The 13967-nt window shown below is 43.8% G+C and overlaps 1 protein-coding gene across 1 annotated transcript in view; it reads right to left on the bottom strand.

Moving 5' to 3' along the window:
• LOC141477236 (histone-arginine methyltransferase CARM1-like) overlaps positions 1-13689 on the bottom strand; it is a 69411-nt gene extending 55722 nt beyond the window's left edge. The window contains 2 exon segments of the mRNA XM_074166334.1: positions 11852-12190; positions 13665-13689. Coding sequence (XP_074022435.1) covers positions 11852-12190; positions 13665-13689 — 364 coding nt within the window.
• Positions 13690-13967: the final 278 nt, after the last annotated feature.

Here is a 13967-nt window from a genome sequence, read left to right as displayed (position 1 = left end):
TGACCATTTGTATTTAAATCATAACCAAAAAAACCACCCAGAGTGAAAAGCACAGTATCCGCTGGATTGAAAAGCCCAATATACTGAGCAGCAGTATTTTTTAAAGAATCAGTGGGTGCAGAACAGCAAAAAATGCCAGCATCAAAAAATGCCATGTATCATTTTAAGATACAAGCTTCTTCATCTTGCACTGAGGACTAAACTAACATTTTATATCTAATGTCTAAATATTTAGCAGCTAATGCAAAGCATCATCAAATGTAAATTTAAAAATAAAGCTTGTTTCCTGAAAACTTCATCTTTTACTAATGAGAAAGAAAAGAAGCGGAGCAGTAAATTAAGAATCTCTTATTCATGGATATGTCAAGAAACTAGCCTTCTTTTTATGAGTGAGAATTTTAGAACAGGGAAATTAAGAAATTGTAGTCACTGACCAATACATATGTAAGATTTGTAACACTTTAATCAACAAGTCAGATGTATTTTATCTTTTTGACCAGTGGTGGGAGAGAGGGAGAGAGGGAGAGAGGCAGGGAAAGATGGAGGGAGGGGAAAAAAGAAACAAAACATGCAGTCATCACTAATCTTTACTGCCTTACCTCAGTACCCCATAGTTAGGCACGTAGCCTGTCATTTTCAGCCATCTCCTGCTGCTGCTTCCAAACCAGCAGAAATATTTTATTACTTTATTATATTTTAATTACACTTGATATATTTGAAGTAGTTTTCCCACTTCAGGAATGCTTTTTTTGCTTCACAAATATATTTAACATATTATTTGCCAAACATTTAACCAGACAACAAAGTCTTCTTTCTACTCAGAAATGCACAGGCACTGTGCATGGTAGAGTGCCAAAGTATTAAAACCAGAACATTGTAACTAATAAAGACTGAAGAATTCCAGACTTGGACAAAAAAAATTGGAACATCTTTCCATTAAAAATTCCCTGCATATGTTTGAACCTATTGTCACTCTGTCTGCACCAATACTGCCTTGCTCTCATTTTATATCATGCTACTTTGGAAATCAAATAAGCAGACCCACCTTTAGGAAAACTAAGTCATTAATACAGCATTTCTGCTGCAGTTTTGGAAGCCACTGTAGGGTCCAGGGCATATTTGGAACATTCCGTACATGTGACTGTGAAATGAATGGAAAGCCTCTCTCTAGTGCGTACTCTTTAGCTGCCAGAAGAACCTGGCATACAAGCAGCTGGCACTGAAATGATCAGGCCATCATGACCTCAGTGCAGATGGTTTGCTTTCCAGATGTCTATTATTAAACAGTTGCAGTTTGCTTTCTGGATAAAAAGAACCTGATCCTACAGACACATGCAGACATAATGCCACCCATGTTACTTCCAGGAACACTGCCAACTGAAGTCAATGGCAATAAATCACAGAGGCAAAATTACTAGTACACATTTTTGCAGGATAAGGATTTGTGCCTGACTCACTCAATATTATATGGCTAAACATAAATGGATGCAAGATTTTCAAGTTAGACTTTCAGATGCAGAGACCTTAATTTATAGATAACATGTAAGATTATTCAAAGGAGAAAATAATTTACGTTTAGACTTACTTACCTCAAGATCCAAATACACTTACACTCAGCTTCAGTTTTCCCTGCAGGATAAATAAATTAAAATTCACCACAGAAAATTCAGTGGAACAGGAAAAGACCATAAAACCAATAGAGCTAGCAATAGGACTCTTACTATGCTAACACAAACATGTGCAAGTGTCCTGTGAGAGTAGGATTATGACACTACTGCTATATAGAAATCCTTCCATGTATTAAAAAACTAATTCAGTCATCTGTAGTACACAAAAGAAAACAGTAGTGGCTTTTGGGGTACAAGAGACAGAACTGCAAGTCCATGGCACTAAATGCATTGCTGAGTCCAACTTCTGCCAGCTACAAAAATGTCTTGGTGATCTCAGTTTTCAGTTGCCATTTTCTTGCCTTTACAGTACAGCGATCCCTTTAATTTGCTTTGGTTGGGGAAAAGGGACAGGCAGGAGCTGATCCAGGCTTCCTTGAAGTGAATAAGAACCTTTCTACTAATATCAGTGGCCTTTAAATAAAACTCTCTTGTTAGCTATCCAATCATTTTCTCTCTGCATGCACTTTAGGTAAATCTACCACCTCTCTTGGCAGCGTGTTCCAGGGTTTCACCACCATCATTGTAAAAAAATTTAAAAAAATTAAACAGCATGGGTCCCACTACAGACCCCTGACAGTTACAACTCATCACTGGTCTCCATCCAGACATTGAGCTGTTGGCCACTATCCTCTGGATGTGAACATCCAGCCAATTCCTCATCCACTGAACAGTCCACCCATCAAATCCATACCTTTCCAGTTTAGAGAGTAGGATGTTGTGGGGGACCATGTCAAAGGCCTCACTGAAGGCCAGCTATATGATATCCATAGCATCATAGAATCATAGAATGGTCATAGTTGGGAGGGACCTTAAAGATCATCCATAGCTCTTCCCTTGTCCACTGGTGTAGTCACTCCATCATAGAAGGCCACTAGGTTGGGTAGGCAGGACTTGCCCTTGGTGAAGCTATGTTGGCTGTTTCAAATCGCCTCTCTGTCCTCCCTGTGCCTTAGCATAGCTTATAGAAGATTCTGTTCCATGATCTTCCCAGGCACAGAGGTGAGGCTGACAGGTTGGTAGTTCCCAGGGTCCTCCTTTCTACCCTTTTTAAATACGGGGGAAATGTTTCCCTTCTTCCAGTCACCGGGGACTTCACCTGACTGCCATGATTTTTCAAATATCGTGGAGAGTGTCTTGGCAACTACATCAGCCAATTCTTTCAGGACTCTGGGATGCATCTCATCCGGTCCTATAGACTTATGCATGTTCATTTTTCCTCAGGTGGTCACCAACGTGATCTTCTCTTACAGTGGGAGGGACTTTGCTCCCTGAGTCCCTGCCTTGCGGTCCATCCACTTGAGAGGTGTGGGAAGAGAGGTTGCCAGTGAAGTAAAAACTTGTTAGGAACCTCAGCCTCCTCCTTGTCCACTGTTACCAGTTTGCCCCCTCTTCAGGGGGGTATGCTTTCTTTGACCTTCCTTTTCTGGCTGACATACCTGTAGAAGCCCTTCTTACTATTCTTTGTGCCCCTTGCCTTGCGTTCAGCTCCAGCTGCGCCTTGGCCTTCCTGACCCCATCCCTGCACAACCAGGCAGCACCCCTATACTCTTCCAGGATACCTGTCCCTGCTTCCACTGCCTGTGTATCTCTTTCTTCCCCTTTAGTTTGACCAGCAGGTCTCCACTCACCCGTGCTGGTCTCTTGCCTTCCTTTTGCGATTTCTTACTCCTGGGGATCAAGAGCTCTTGCACTCTATGGAAAGCATCCTTAAAGATCTGCCAGTTCTGTTCTGTTCCCTTGTCCCTGAGGGCAGTTTCCCAGGGGGTTCCATTGACCAACTCTGTGAAGAGCTGGAAGTTTACTTCCCTGAAATTCAGGCTCCTGACTTCACTCTGCCTGACCCATATCCCTCAGGACTGCAAACTCCACCAGTGCACAATCACTGCAGCACAGGCTGCCTCCAATCTTGATGTCACTGATTAGCTCACTTGCACTGGTGGCCATCAGGTCCAGTATTGCATCCTGGATTGCCTACAGCTCATCATGCTGCTGTTCCAGCAGATGTCGGGGTGGTTGAATATACAGTGCCTTCTCAGCAAAAGGCATTATAGGCAACACTATGTACTGTGAAGTCAGCTCTAATGCTTCCAGTACCAGCACCAGCCACTGTAAAGATACTCCATTCCATGTGCAGATGGTCTCGTCACAGCTTCCAACCACTTTGCAAGTTTAAAACACTTAGCTTTACCATATGACTGATGGGTCAAGAAGTGGTATCACTGCATTTTGCAGAAAATTAGCTGTATTATTGATGCAGACGCTTTATGGGAGAACACAGAACTGAATCCAGGTCTCTCAAATCCCATAGTTGCATCCATAGTCAAAGCACCACATTTGTTATGCAGTACATGCAATGTGATAGTACAATATACCATCTATATATATCTACCACAAGGAGGGTTAGATAGGAAACAAGAAAACAGAAGCAAAACCAACCAATGAACCTCCTAAACCACCACCACCAAATCCAAACTAAGCTATCCAGTATATACGGTAGTCTCTTTCAGGCTAGTTATTGAACTTACTGATTAAATTTTTAATTTGTTAACTCTCTCTATATTAATCTACCTACTTATATAAACACACATATGTGTTCTATATATATTTACACATCTGTATTGATACAAATATAAGAAATGAATGCCAATTACCGAACAATAAAGATGTGGCATGATCCTACTGCAAAACCTGCACTTCCTGCTTTACTTGCTTGCTCTTCCAGGGTAAAAAAAATGGGCCATGATTGATTACTACTTAATATTGCTGAATTTCTGCATGAACGAAAAAAATTAACACTTGAGATATAATTGAAAAAGTCCCTTCTGAAATGTAAGTTTAAGAATTTATCTACTCAACTAACCACTGAAATACTTAGCACTACGATATGAAACAGTTAGAAAATTTCAGGATTGCTGTGTAACATCATACCTCCTTCAACTACATTACTATCCTTCACACAAACAATTCTGCTTCAAGAACTGTCTGACCTGTAGTTTCTCCTCAGAATAAAATAAAAAAAGAAATTTTAAGTGCTTTGTTTATTCCCCCAGCATCCTCTTTGATGCCCTAAAGATATAGAAGGACGTGGGAAAGGACAACTAAAAGCCTCTATATGACCTGCTGGTCAGAGGTTACATGAATTACGTGTATAAAATATCAACTAAGTTGTCTGCTCAAACTTTCTCTAGCAACTGATTTTTCCCCACTAGGAAAATGAAGATTTTTGTAGTGGAAAAGGAAATGGCCAATGACATCAGTTCCGCTGTTTAGAACTATTGGCAGTGATTGCCCTCTACCAGCACACCAAGGCCGCTGATGCTAGTACTATCTGTGCAACACATGTGAGTAAATAGTATTAGAACATAAGCATTCGTACTATTAATACATTTTACACCTTATACAAACCTGATACTTTTGAATTTCAGCTAGTAAGTGATTTATTTTACTTTTTTAATCTCCTAATGTCTTAGGATTTAAAACTGGTCTCAGTCTGGGATAGGTAAAAAATGGTGCAATATATCCAATCACAAGGTACTGCATGGGGAGAACTAAACAAGGGCCAACTAAAAGAATGTGGAGTTTATCTCTTGTGGTTAATGGTTTGTATCCAGTCCAGCTCAACAGTGTCTGAAGCTCAGTACCATGAATGTTTTGTTACCACTGAGTTGGTGGAACCGAACTAGCAGTGATGAATTTTCCAAGCTGTAAAGTTTTAATTAACACCCTTGCTTTGGAGCACAAATAGAACACATTCTTCTTGAGTCCAACAATGCTGCATACTTTCCCTTTTACGTAGTTTTTAAAAGCTAAATATATGGCCTATAATACTAGTACTTATTAAGACAAAAGGCAGCAGGGCTCCTCTACGGCTATCATATCCTGTGAGAGTCAATACTCCCTACTGCCTGTCTGGCTTGTCTGCAGTTTGTCTTCTGCCACAGCTGAGACATGATCAGCATATCTGAAGTCAATACAAATTCTCCAGCTGCTTCTGGGGGTACAGAACTACCTCCTGAAGAGTAGGTGACATCTTTAAACAAAAAATATAACATCATTAATAACTCAGTCAAAAATTGGGTATCATTTATCATAGAGTTCAAAAGTTGGAACTCAAAGAGTCAACTCCTAAGAAGATGTGGAGGATCTGAAACAAATATAAGTAATGATGTAAAAATGAGGTACAATACAGAATCACAGAATCACCTAGGTTGGAAGGGACGCTTTAAGATCATCTAGTCCAACCAATGAAAGAAAAAAAAAAACAAAAAAAACCCAAAACACACCACACACACACAACACACCACGCAACCACGCACCACACACACACCACCACACCACCCAACACTAATCCATATCCTCGAGCACCATGTCAACTCCTCTCTTGACTACCTCCAGGGATGGTGCCTCAACCACCTCCCTGGGCAGCCCATCCCAATGCCTGATAACCCTTTCAGTAAAGAAATATTTCCTGATATCTAACCTGAACTTCCCCTGGCGTAACTTGAGGCCATTACCCTTTGTCCTATCATCTGTAACTTGGGAGAAGAGACCGACCCCCGCCTCTCTACAGCCTCCTTTCAGGTAGTTGTAGAGAGCGATAAGGTCTGCCCTCAGTCTCCTCTTCCCCAGACTGAACAACCCCAGCTCCCTCAGCCTCTCCTCGTAAGACTTGTGCTCCAGACCCCTCACCAGCTTCGTTGCCCTTCTCTGGACCTGCTCCAGCACCTCAATGTCTTTCCTGTGGTAGGGGGCCCAAAACTGGACACAGATCTTTATACAACAGACTTTACAACAGATCTTTAATACAACAGACTTTCTTTGCAGCTTTCACTTATTGTACTAATTCTTTCAAAATTCATGGCCATCCACAGAAGCTCATACTTTCAGATCAGCAATAATTAAACAGTATTTAAAAAATAATAAGCATAAGTGAAGCCATTGTAATATCAATCTAGAAGGATAGCATTTACCCAGTAGTCTTTCCTATATACGCCCAAGTTTTTCTTTTTTTTTCACTTCACCTAACATATATAAAGAACAAAACACAAATTTATTACAGACTTTCTAATCTTCTTTCAACTGTAAACAGATAGAGAGAAAATAATCTGCCAGTCTCACAATTTCTATGTCTCTCATTTACATCTAACAAGCTTATTGCAGATACCAGAACATGGAAGGTAAAGGGAGTGGGGAAAATAATCACAATTTCGAAAAAGACTGTTTGCTCATTTTTCAACACAAAAAAAGCACTACTCTTACAGTTTCATCTAGCTCCTATTCAGGTTCTCTGAATAAAAGACAGTTCGCAAAGCAGCCTAACCAGGCATCACTGAGTTTATTCTGCATATAACTAGAAAGCACAACTACATATTTCCGAGGCTGCTGTTGAATTTTACCAAAATATCTGTTGAACCAGAAAAAAAATACTCCTCTCTCTCTTCCTCCCTCCCTCCAAACTATGAGGCACAGCCAATAACCCCTTCCTAAAAAGATATCGGGAATTTTATTTTTCCTGGTAAGCTCAAGCAAAACAAATTAATGAGTGAACAGCTGGTATAATATGCGCTTCTACAGAACTTGCACTTCAGTGCAGAAATACATGGATGCTGCAGCTGCTAGCTGCCAGGTTTCTGTTCTCAGCTTCAACAGCTCTAAACCTTGTTTCATATTAAAAGTGCCATGACCAAGCACAATGTTAGCTACTTCTGTTGGGTAACAGGGGAGTGGGGTGTGTTTTGTTCTTTGGAAGCTGAAATCCCATCTGTGTTTTTTCATCTTTGACACTTGTAAGGGACAAAAAAGTGCAGTAATAAATCAACAGAAGGAACCAAAATCAATACAACATTCCAAGGATTTTACGGTATGTTTTTAAAAGTATTCAAGGAAGCTCTTTCGATTGCCTGAAGAGCTATCAGATGAAGTGGGGAAAAAACACTCCAGAGAAACAATAGCTAATGGTCTTTCAGAGCAACTAAACAGTAATATAACAGAATTAAAGTAGAGCTGCTGTGGCTAGGAGAAACCTCCAGACATTGCCAAATTTTGATGACTTCAATTAGAACTTTACTGGCCTCAGTTTAAGATCATCACCTCTTTACGTACAACTATCACAGGAAAGGGAATCCAAAAGATCTCCCAGCCCTGGAGAAGCCCCAATACTGCTACATTTGCATCTTATGACACCCGGACATCTGCTCTTAAGTTTCCTTTGATCCAAGCAGTTTCCAGTCCTGGATTTTCTCTTGGTGCCCTGGAAACACTTCCTGGACACCAATTTTCTGCTCTCTTCCCAGGAGTTCTCACTATTTATACCAGAGCTTTTGCAATTCTTATGATCTTTCCATAAAACAATTACAAATTAAATTTTTAACATCCCATCCTCCCAAAGCAATGCACTATGTCAGTCAACAGGATTTCTTCTTCTGCTCAGCACCCTCAAAAATATTTTGACCCAAGGCCAGAGTTCTCTCAGCAGCAGTGGGCTACCTTTCAAGAGCAGTTTTGCAGACTACATTTTTATTTCCAAATCAGCGGTGAAGAAGTGTCCCAGAAAATCACTAGGACTGGGTGATTATCCGTCTTATTCACAACACCTTTGCTCCACAAGAGACATCAGTCTCCAGCTCTCCTTGGGTTCACAGCTCACCAGAAACCACTGCCTCCCTGACGGACACTTCTCTCAAATAGTTGTAGCTCCAGCTCAGCACTGGCCCCACTGCACAGCACTCACAAGTGTACTCACCTGCTGACTTTGACACCTGTACTTTAGGAAGTCCAGTGTTTCTTCCCACTTTCTATATATTAATACTACATTGTGGAGGTTTTTGCCTTCTCCTGTCCCACAGCTGAAACAGATCCATTGCCTGATAAAGCACATCCTTCATTCTTCCTTGTTTTAACATCCTGTATTTATTTGTCAGTTTCTGCATCTCTCAGGATCATAACCAGTTGTTATGATTGTTAGAGAGATCCTTACCACTACAGAGACATTCTACTGCTTCGGGCTCCTTTCTGGGAAACAGAGTGGTTGTATTGATTTTCTTTGACTTTAGACCCTGTGTTGCCCCAGTGTTCACCCACACGAAAGGGAAATGTTAAGGCTTGAGCTGGTGGAATTCTTACTAACACTGCCAGTAAAGAGCGTGAACTTCAGCAGCCAATCAGCCACAGTAGAACCTGCTCATACATTTGCCTTTAAAATCACTCCAGCAATATCCTGTAGTGCCAGCAATATACTATATGCTATCCATTGCTATACAATGTAGTCTACATTCTTACTTAGCTCTATACTCAATTACTGTTATTACACTACAGACATTAACAGAACAAGTTCAGACAAATACATCAGTGATAGCTGAAGTATAAAAACTGCAGATAAACTGAATGCTGTAACAAACATAACAAGGGCAAGAATGCAGTCCTGATGAACAGCCTTATCAAAGAACTGCAGTCAGAGTAGTTTTTGACCAGACAGTTTGACCAGGGGTATTTTATCACTTTAAAATACACATAAAAACTGCCTACTTCATTTTCCACAAAAATATTTCCTGACAAATATTCCATTACTAATGAAGAAAGTACAAGGTATCCTAAACTAGAAATGTTCTTTTGTTTTCTTCTTGGGGTTGGTTTTTTTGAATAATCAGAAAAGAAACAGCAATCCCTCTTTCAAGATGTGTTTAAAGATTCACAGTAACTACAACCAAATTATTTTTTCCAAACATACTCAATACATAGCTTTGGGAGACATATTCAGGTAGAAAGTTTGAAAATAAAGTAATTTTCATAGCTTCAATGTGAAGTATGGAGAGAAAAAAAAGTCAACACATCAAGTTATGCCAATTTCTTTTATTGCTTAAATAACCTGTATCTTAACAACAACAAAAAGCATCGCAGTATGATAAACGCTATTCAAGATTTGTAAGAAAAGCTTTTCTTTTCACAGCAAAATTGTCCATCCTAGGTAAGACAACACGAATAATAGCAAGATCATTCTAAGATGCAAATATTAAGGCTAGAAAAACACACTACATTAGCAGTACTAATAAAAGGGTATGTCATCTAGCTGTTTGCAGACTTTTTCTCTCACCTTCAACACAAAGTATTCAAGCATCAAGTTACTGAACTCCCAGATACCACAAGCAAGATTTGTTACACATCGAGTCTGACAGGGCATAGCTTGACCACACTCATACGAAAGGAAAAAGATGAAAGAGGACCGTTTGCACCTCAAAACAGGTTTGCAAAGTTCCCCTCCCTTAGTAACAACAATACACTGATGGCCACTGATGCACCCTGATCCAAAACTTATCAAAGAATTCTTGAGTAAACCACACTTCAGTATTGTTGGGCATTAAAAAAAAATAATAAAAAAGTCCCCTCTATATCTTCAAAGTTTTCACTTGTGTCCCATGTAAGCCCTTCCAATTAAAAAAAAAACAAAACCAAAACCAAAAACCAAACCAGCAAAACCAAAAAACTCCTAACCGATAACTTTGAATTTCACTCTGCTTCCAGAAGGTCTTTCATTCACATGCATGCAAGAATGAGCGTGTGTGGAATGAAAGACTGAGAGAACAGTAACTACTACAGACCAGTCTTCAAATTAATACAATGCAAGCCAGAAGTATGTCTTAGCTGTGATTAACGGTCAGGTTTTGTCATTCACGCTTTCTTAAATGACATATTAAATGACTGACAGCACAAGCAAATATCCAGTATCAACTGGCATATGAAATGATTTATTTACACTGCTGACTGAAAACCAAACATGACTGTCACCCATCTATTACAGCAATCCTTTAAGAAGTTACTGAGATCAGTTTGGAAAAATCAGTGTCACAAGAGGTATTGTGTGTATAGACCTGCTCAGGATTGGTCACGTATTCACCTGTCTCACTGACAGCATTTCTAATCACTTCCTATGCCTACAGCAATTTCATTTTTTTCCCAGAGTTCCCATCACCCAAGTTCAAGAAGTTTGTTTTATTTTAAAATGTCAGCTCTGCTGCTACTCTGTAAAGACACAAATCCTAAAGAATGACTGCTCTGGAGAAAGTCGGTAAAGTGTGTGGATGCAGACATCACCTGCGCATCTTAAAGCAGCCTACCTACAAGCAGCAGAGCCAGAGCGAATTCCTTCGGGGCTAAGCGCTGCGCTTCTGGACCGGTTTGGATTTTCCCAGCAGCACAGCGCACCCCGCGGCAGCGCTGTGCTCCGCTGCCCTCTCAGCACAGCTGCCCGACCGGCAGCAGCAGCAGAAGAAAAACAAACGCAGTCCTGTTCACAGATCTACAGAGCAGCTTCTTTACCACCTCCCCGTTCCAGTCGCGTTACTTTGTCTCTTCCATTTGGCTCCGCAGGAAGAAATCAAGACCTTGTCCTTCAGACAAGGGGCAAAGACCTCTTCTGACCAGCCCTGGCTACAGTTACAAACTCAGCAACGCTCCAGAACAGAGAGGAGAAACCACCCCGGCATGCCAGTTTGTGCCCTTCCCCGATAAAGCAACTTCTTGTTGCCGAGAGGCAGTTTGCCGCTGGCAGGCTTGCAGCGACAGCGGGGGGAGCTGCAGAGGGGGCACCGCCGTGCAGGGCTGCGCAGAGCAGACCCGTCCCCGCTGGCTGCCTGCCCGACTCGCCTCCGGAGCTCCAGCCGGCTCCTCACCGCCACTTTATTCCCAGCTCATCCCCGCGTCCACCCCAGAGCCCGGCAAACTCGAGGAAAGCACCTAGAGCAGCCACCTGCTCTGCTCCCAGAGCTGAACTCGCCCCGACGGGACCAGGGCTGCCGCTGCCGAGCCCCCCCGCCGAACTCACACAGGGAGACAGGCGGCCCCCGCCGCCCCCTGCCCGCGCAGCGGCCGCCTCGCACCCCGCGGCCGTTAACGGCCCGGGACGCGCCGCCCGGCCGCTAACGGCACCCGGCCTCGAAGGCGCCGGTCGCCCGCACCGCGCCGGGGTTGCCTGCGGCGCTGACAGCCCGGCGGGCCACCGGGGGGCTCTTCCCCCCACAGAACCGTCAACGAGAAGTCCCCGGCCCCCTCCAGGGCCAGCCGCTTCCCGGGGGAGGGGGAAAGCGGAGGCCGCCCTGCGCGGCCAAGTCGGTGTCCCCCCGCCAGCGGGAGGCCGGGGCGGGGGGAGGGGGCGGCCGGCAGCGGCGCGGCGGGGCTCGGTACTTAACCGTCTGTCACTGTCAGGTCCGCGTCCTCCTCTCCCGGCTGCACCTCCAGCTGCAGAGCTTTCTGGCTGGGGCTGGCGAGCTGCAGCCCCGCCGGCAGCTCCTCCCTGGCGAGGAGCAGCTTCACGCCGCACCGCAGCAGCTGCTGCTGGGTGCGCGGAGACGGAGCGGCCATGATCCCGCCGCTGCCCCCCTCAGCCGCCAGCAGCGGCTGCCGCCCGACGAGGCGAGCTCCGGCGGCGGTGCTGCTGGCGCGGCCGCCTCCTCCCGCCGGCCCGGGGGAAGGCTATAGCGGCGGGGGCAGAGCCGCTTCCACGCCTCCCGCGGCATCTGCACCCCCGCCTACAAAGGGCTCCTCGGCCGCTCCACCGCGCCCCGGCACGGTAAGCGGGGCCGCGGGGGGCGGCGGGCAGCGACACCTCCCGGCCCCAGCGGCGCCTCCCTGGCGGCGGCGGCCGCGGCGCAGCCCCGCTGCCCGGCGTGCGGCGGGCGCCCTCCGGCGTCCACGTCCCTGTCGCCGCCGCGCTGGGAAGGCGGTGACACCGTGACACCCTCCCGCCTCCGCCGCTGGCGGCGCGGGCGGGCGGCGGAGAGCCCGGGGCCCGGAGGTGGCTGGTGGAGAAAGGCTGGGCGCCTGTGTTTATGGGCAGCTGCTGTGTTGGCATCGGGACTAGGCGTTTGCGGCAGTGATTCGAGGAGAAGGTTCACTAAACTCCGGATAATTTGGCTTTTCCGGCCCTGGTGTTTCCCCCTCTGCTTTATTTTCGAAGAGCATCAGGATGTAACTGTAATATTAAGCAGTAGGTGCCGCTATTTTGCTAGGAAAGTTTTCCCTGGTGGTTTTTGTTTGTTTTATTGGTTAGTTGGTTTCTAGTTGGCGTTATTAGGTTTTGGGGTTTTTTTTGTCGTATCGTCTCGTCTCGTCCCGTCTTGTCTTCTCCCCCAGCCCGGTGGGGGAGGGGCAGGGGCATGGGGGGAAGAAGTCTGAGATAATTTCTGCTTTGCAGTCCTTTGCCAAATATATGCAAAACAAATATATTTTCTGAAAGTATAAAGTCACTTTAATTATCAAGTACAACTAAGGGACAATGTATCTGAAGAAAAACAACCTGCATTCCTAAAGTTTTGAGTGATAGCAGCTAGTGTGAGCTGGGACTACAGAAGACGGGGAATTTTGACTATTCCTTTTAGCCTTTAATGCACATCTTGAATTGTTAAGTGAATCAGCAAAGAAAAAACTTTCAACTGACTATCTATTTAAATTATGTTCTGCTTTTGTACTTTCTGATAATTTTCCTATACAGATTTCCATCAGTGCCTTTAAACTATGGTATTGTTCAAGAATCTGAGCAAATAACTTCAAGGGTGATTGCCCGAATTGTGTACTACTATATTCCTCATATGGTGAATTCCACCAATATTTGACTGGTAATACTATTCAAGACATTGCTCACCTGAAACTGCTACCTCACTGTTAATGCTTTATTGTGTGGGATGCACCATTTTTGTTTCAAAATTGATCTGTGGAAGTAATAGGAAAGCGATTTTTAATTCAGTTTCATCTTTCATTGGCTACCAACAAAGGCAGCAAGATCAGTAGGTACTGTTAGGTGTTTTGGCAATTTTGTCAGCAGAAACATCCCACAAGTAATTTTCTTGTCTACCTGTGATGCAGTTGGTGTAGTAGAATCATGAATTTGATTTGGATTTGCCAAAATAAGTGAATGGAGGTAAAGTCTACAGAGAGAAGGATCATGCTTTCCAAAGACACACAAAATGGACCCTCTTTCAGAAGTCCACATGAAGGAAGTGATACCTTCTATGTGGTGATGGTTAGCCATATTTATGGATAAAACAATTTTGTATTTCACACATACAGCCAAAGTTACTTCAGAACACTTCAGTGTTTCCTTCCTGTGGAAGGAAAAATGCACCTCTGAAAGCCTTGAGGATAAGTATGGTTACAAAAGTTATTGTGTGTCACATCTGTGACCGTAATACTCACACACTCTCAAAATGCTTTCAGAGAAGTCTGCCTTGACCTCATAGCAAGGAGACAGCTGCGCCTAACAAACCTGAGAGAAAGCATCAGGCAGTTCTGTCTGAACTCTAAAACAAG

The sequence above is a fragment of the Numenius arquata genome, chromosome Z (genome assembly GCF_964106895.1).
Source record: "Numenius arquata chromosome Z, bNumArq3.hap1.1, whole genome shotgun sequence".
Lineage (NCBI taxonomy): Eukaryota > Metazoa > Chordata > Aves > Charadriiformes > Scolopacidae > Numenius > Numenius arquata.
This window is presented reverse-complemented; position numbering and strand designations above follow the sequence as displayed.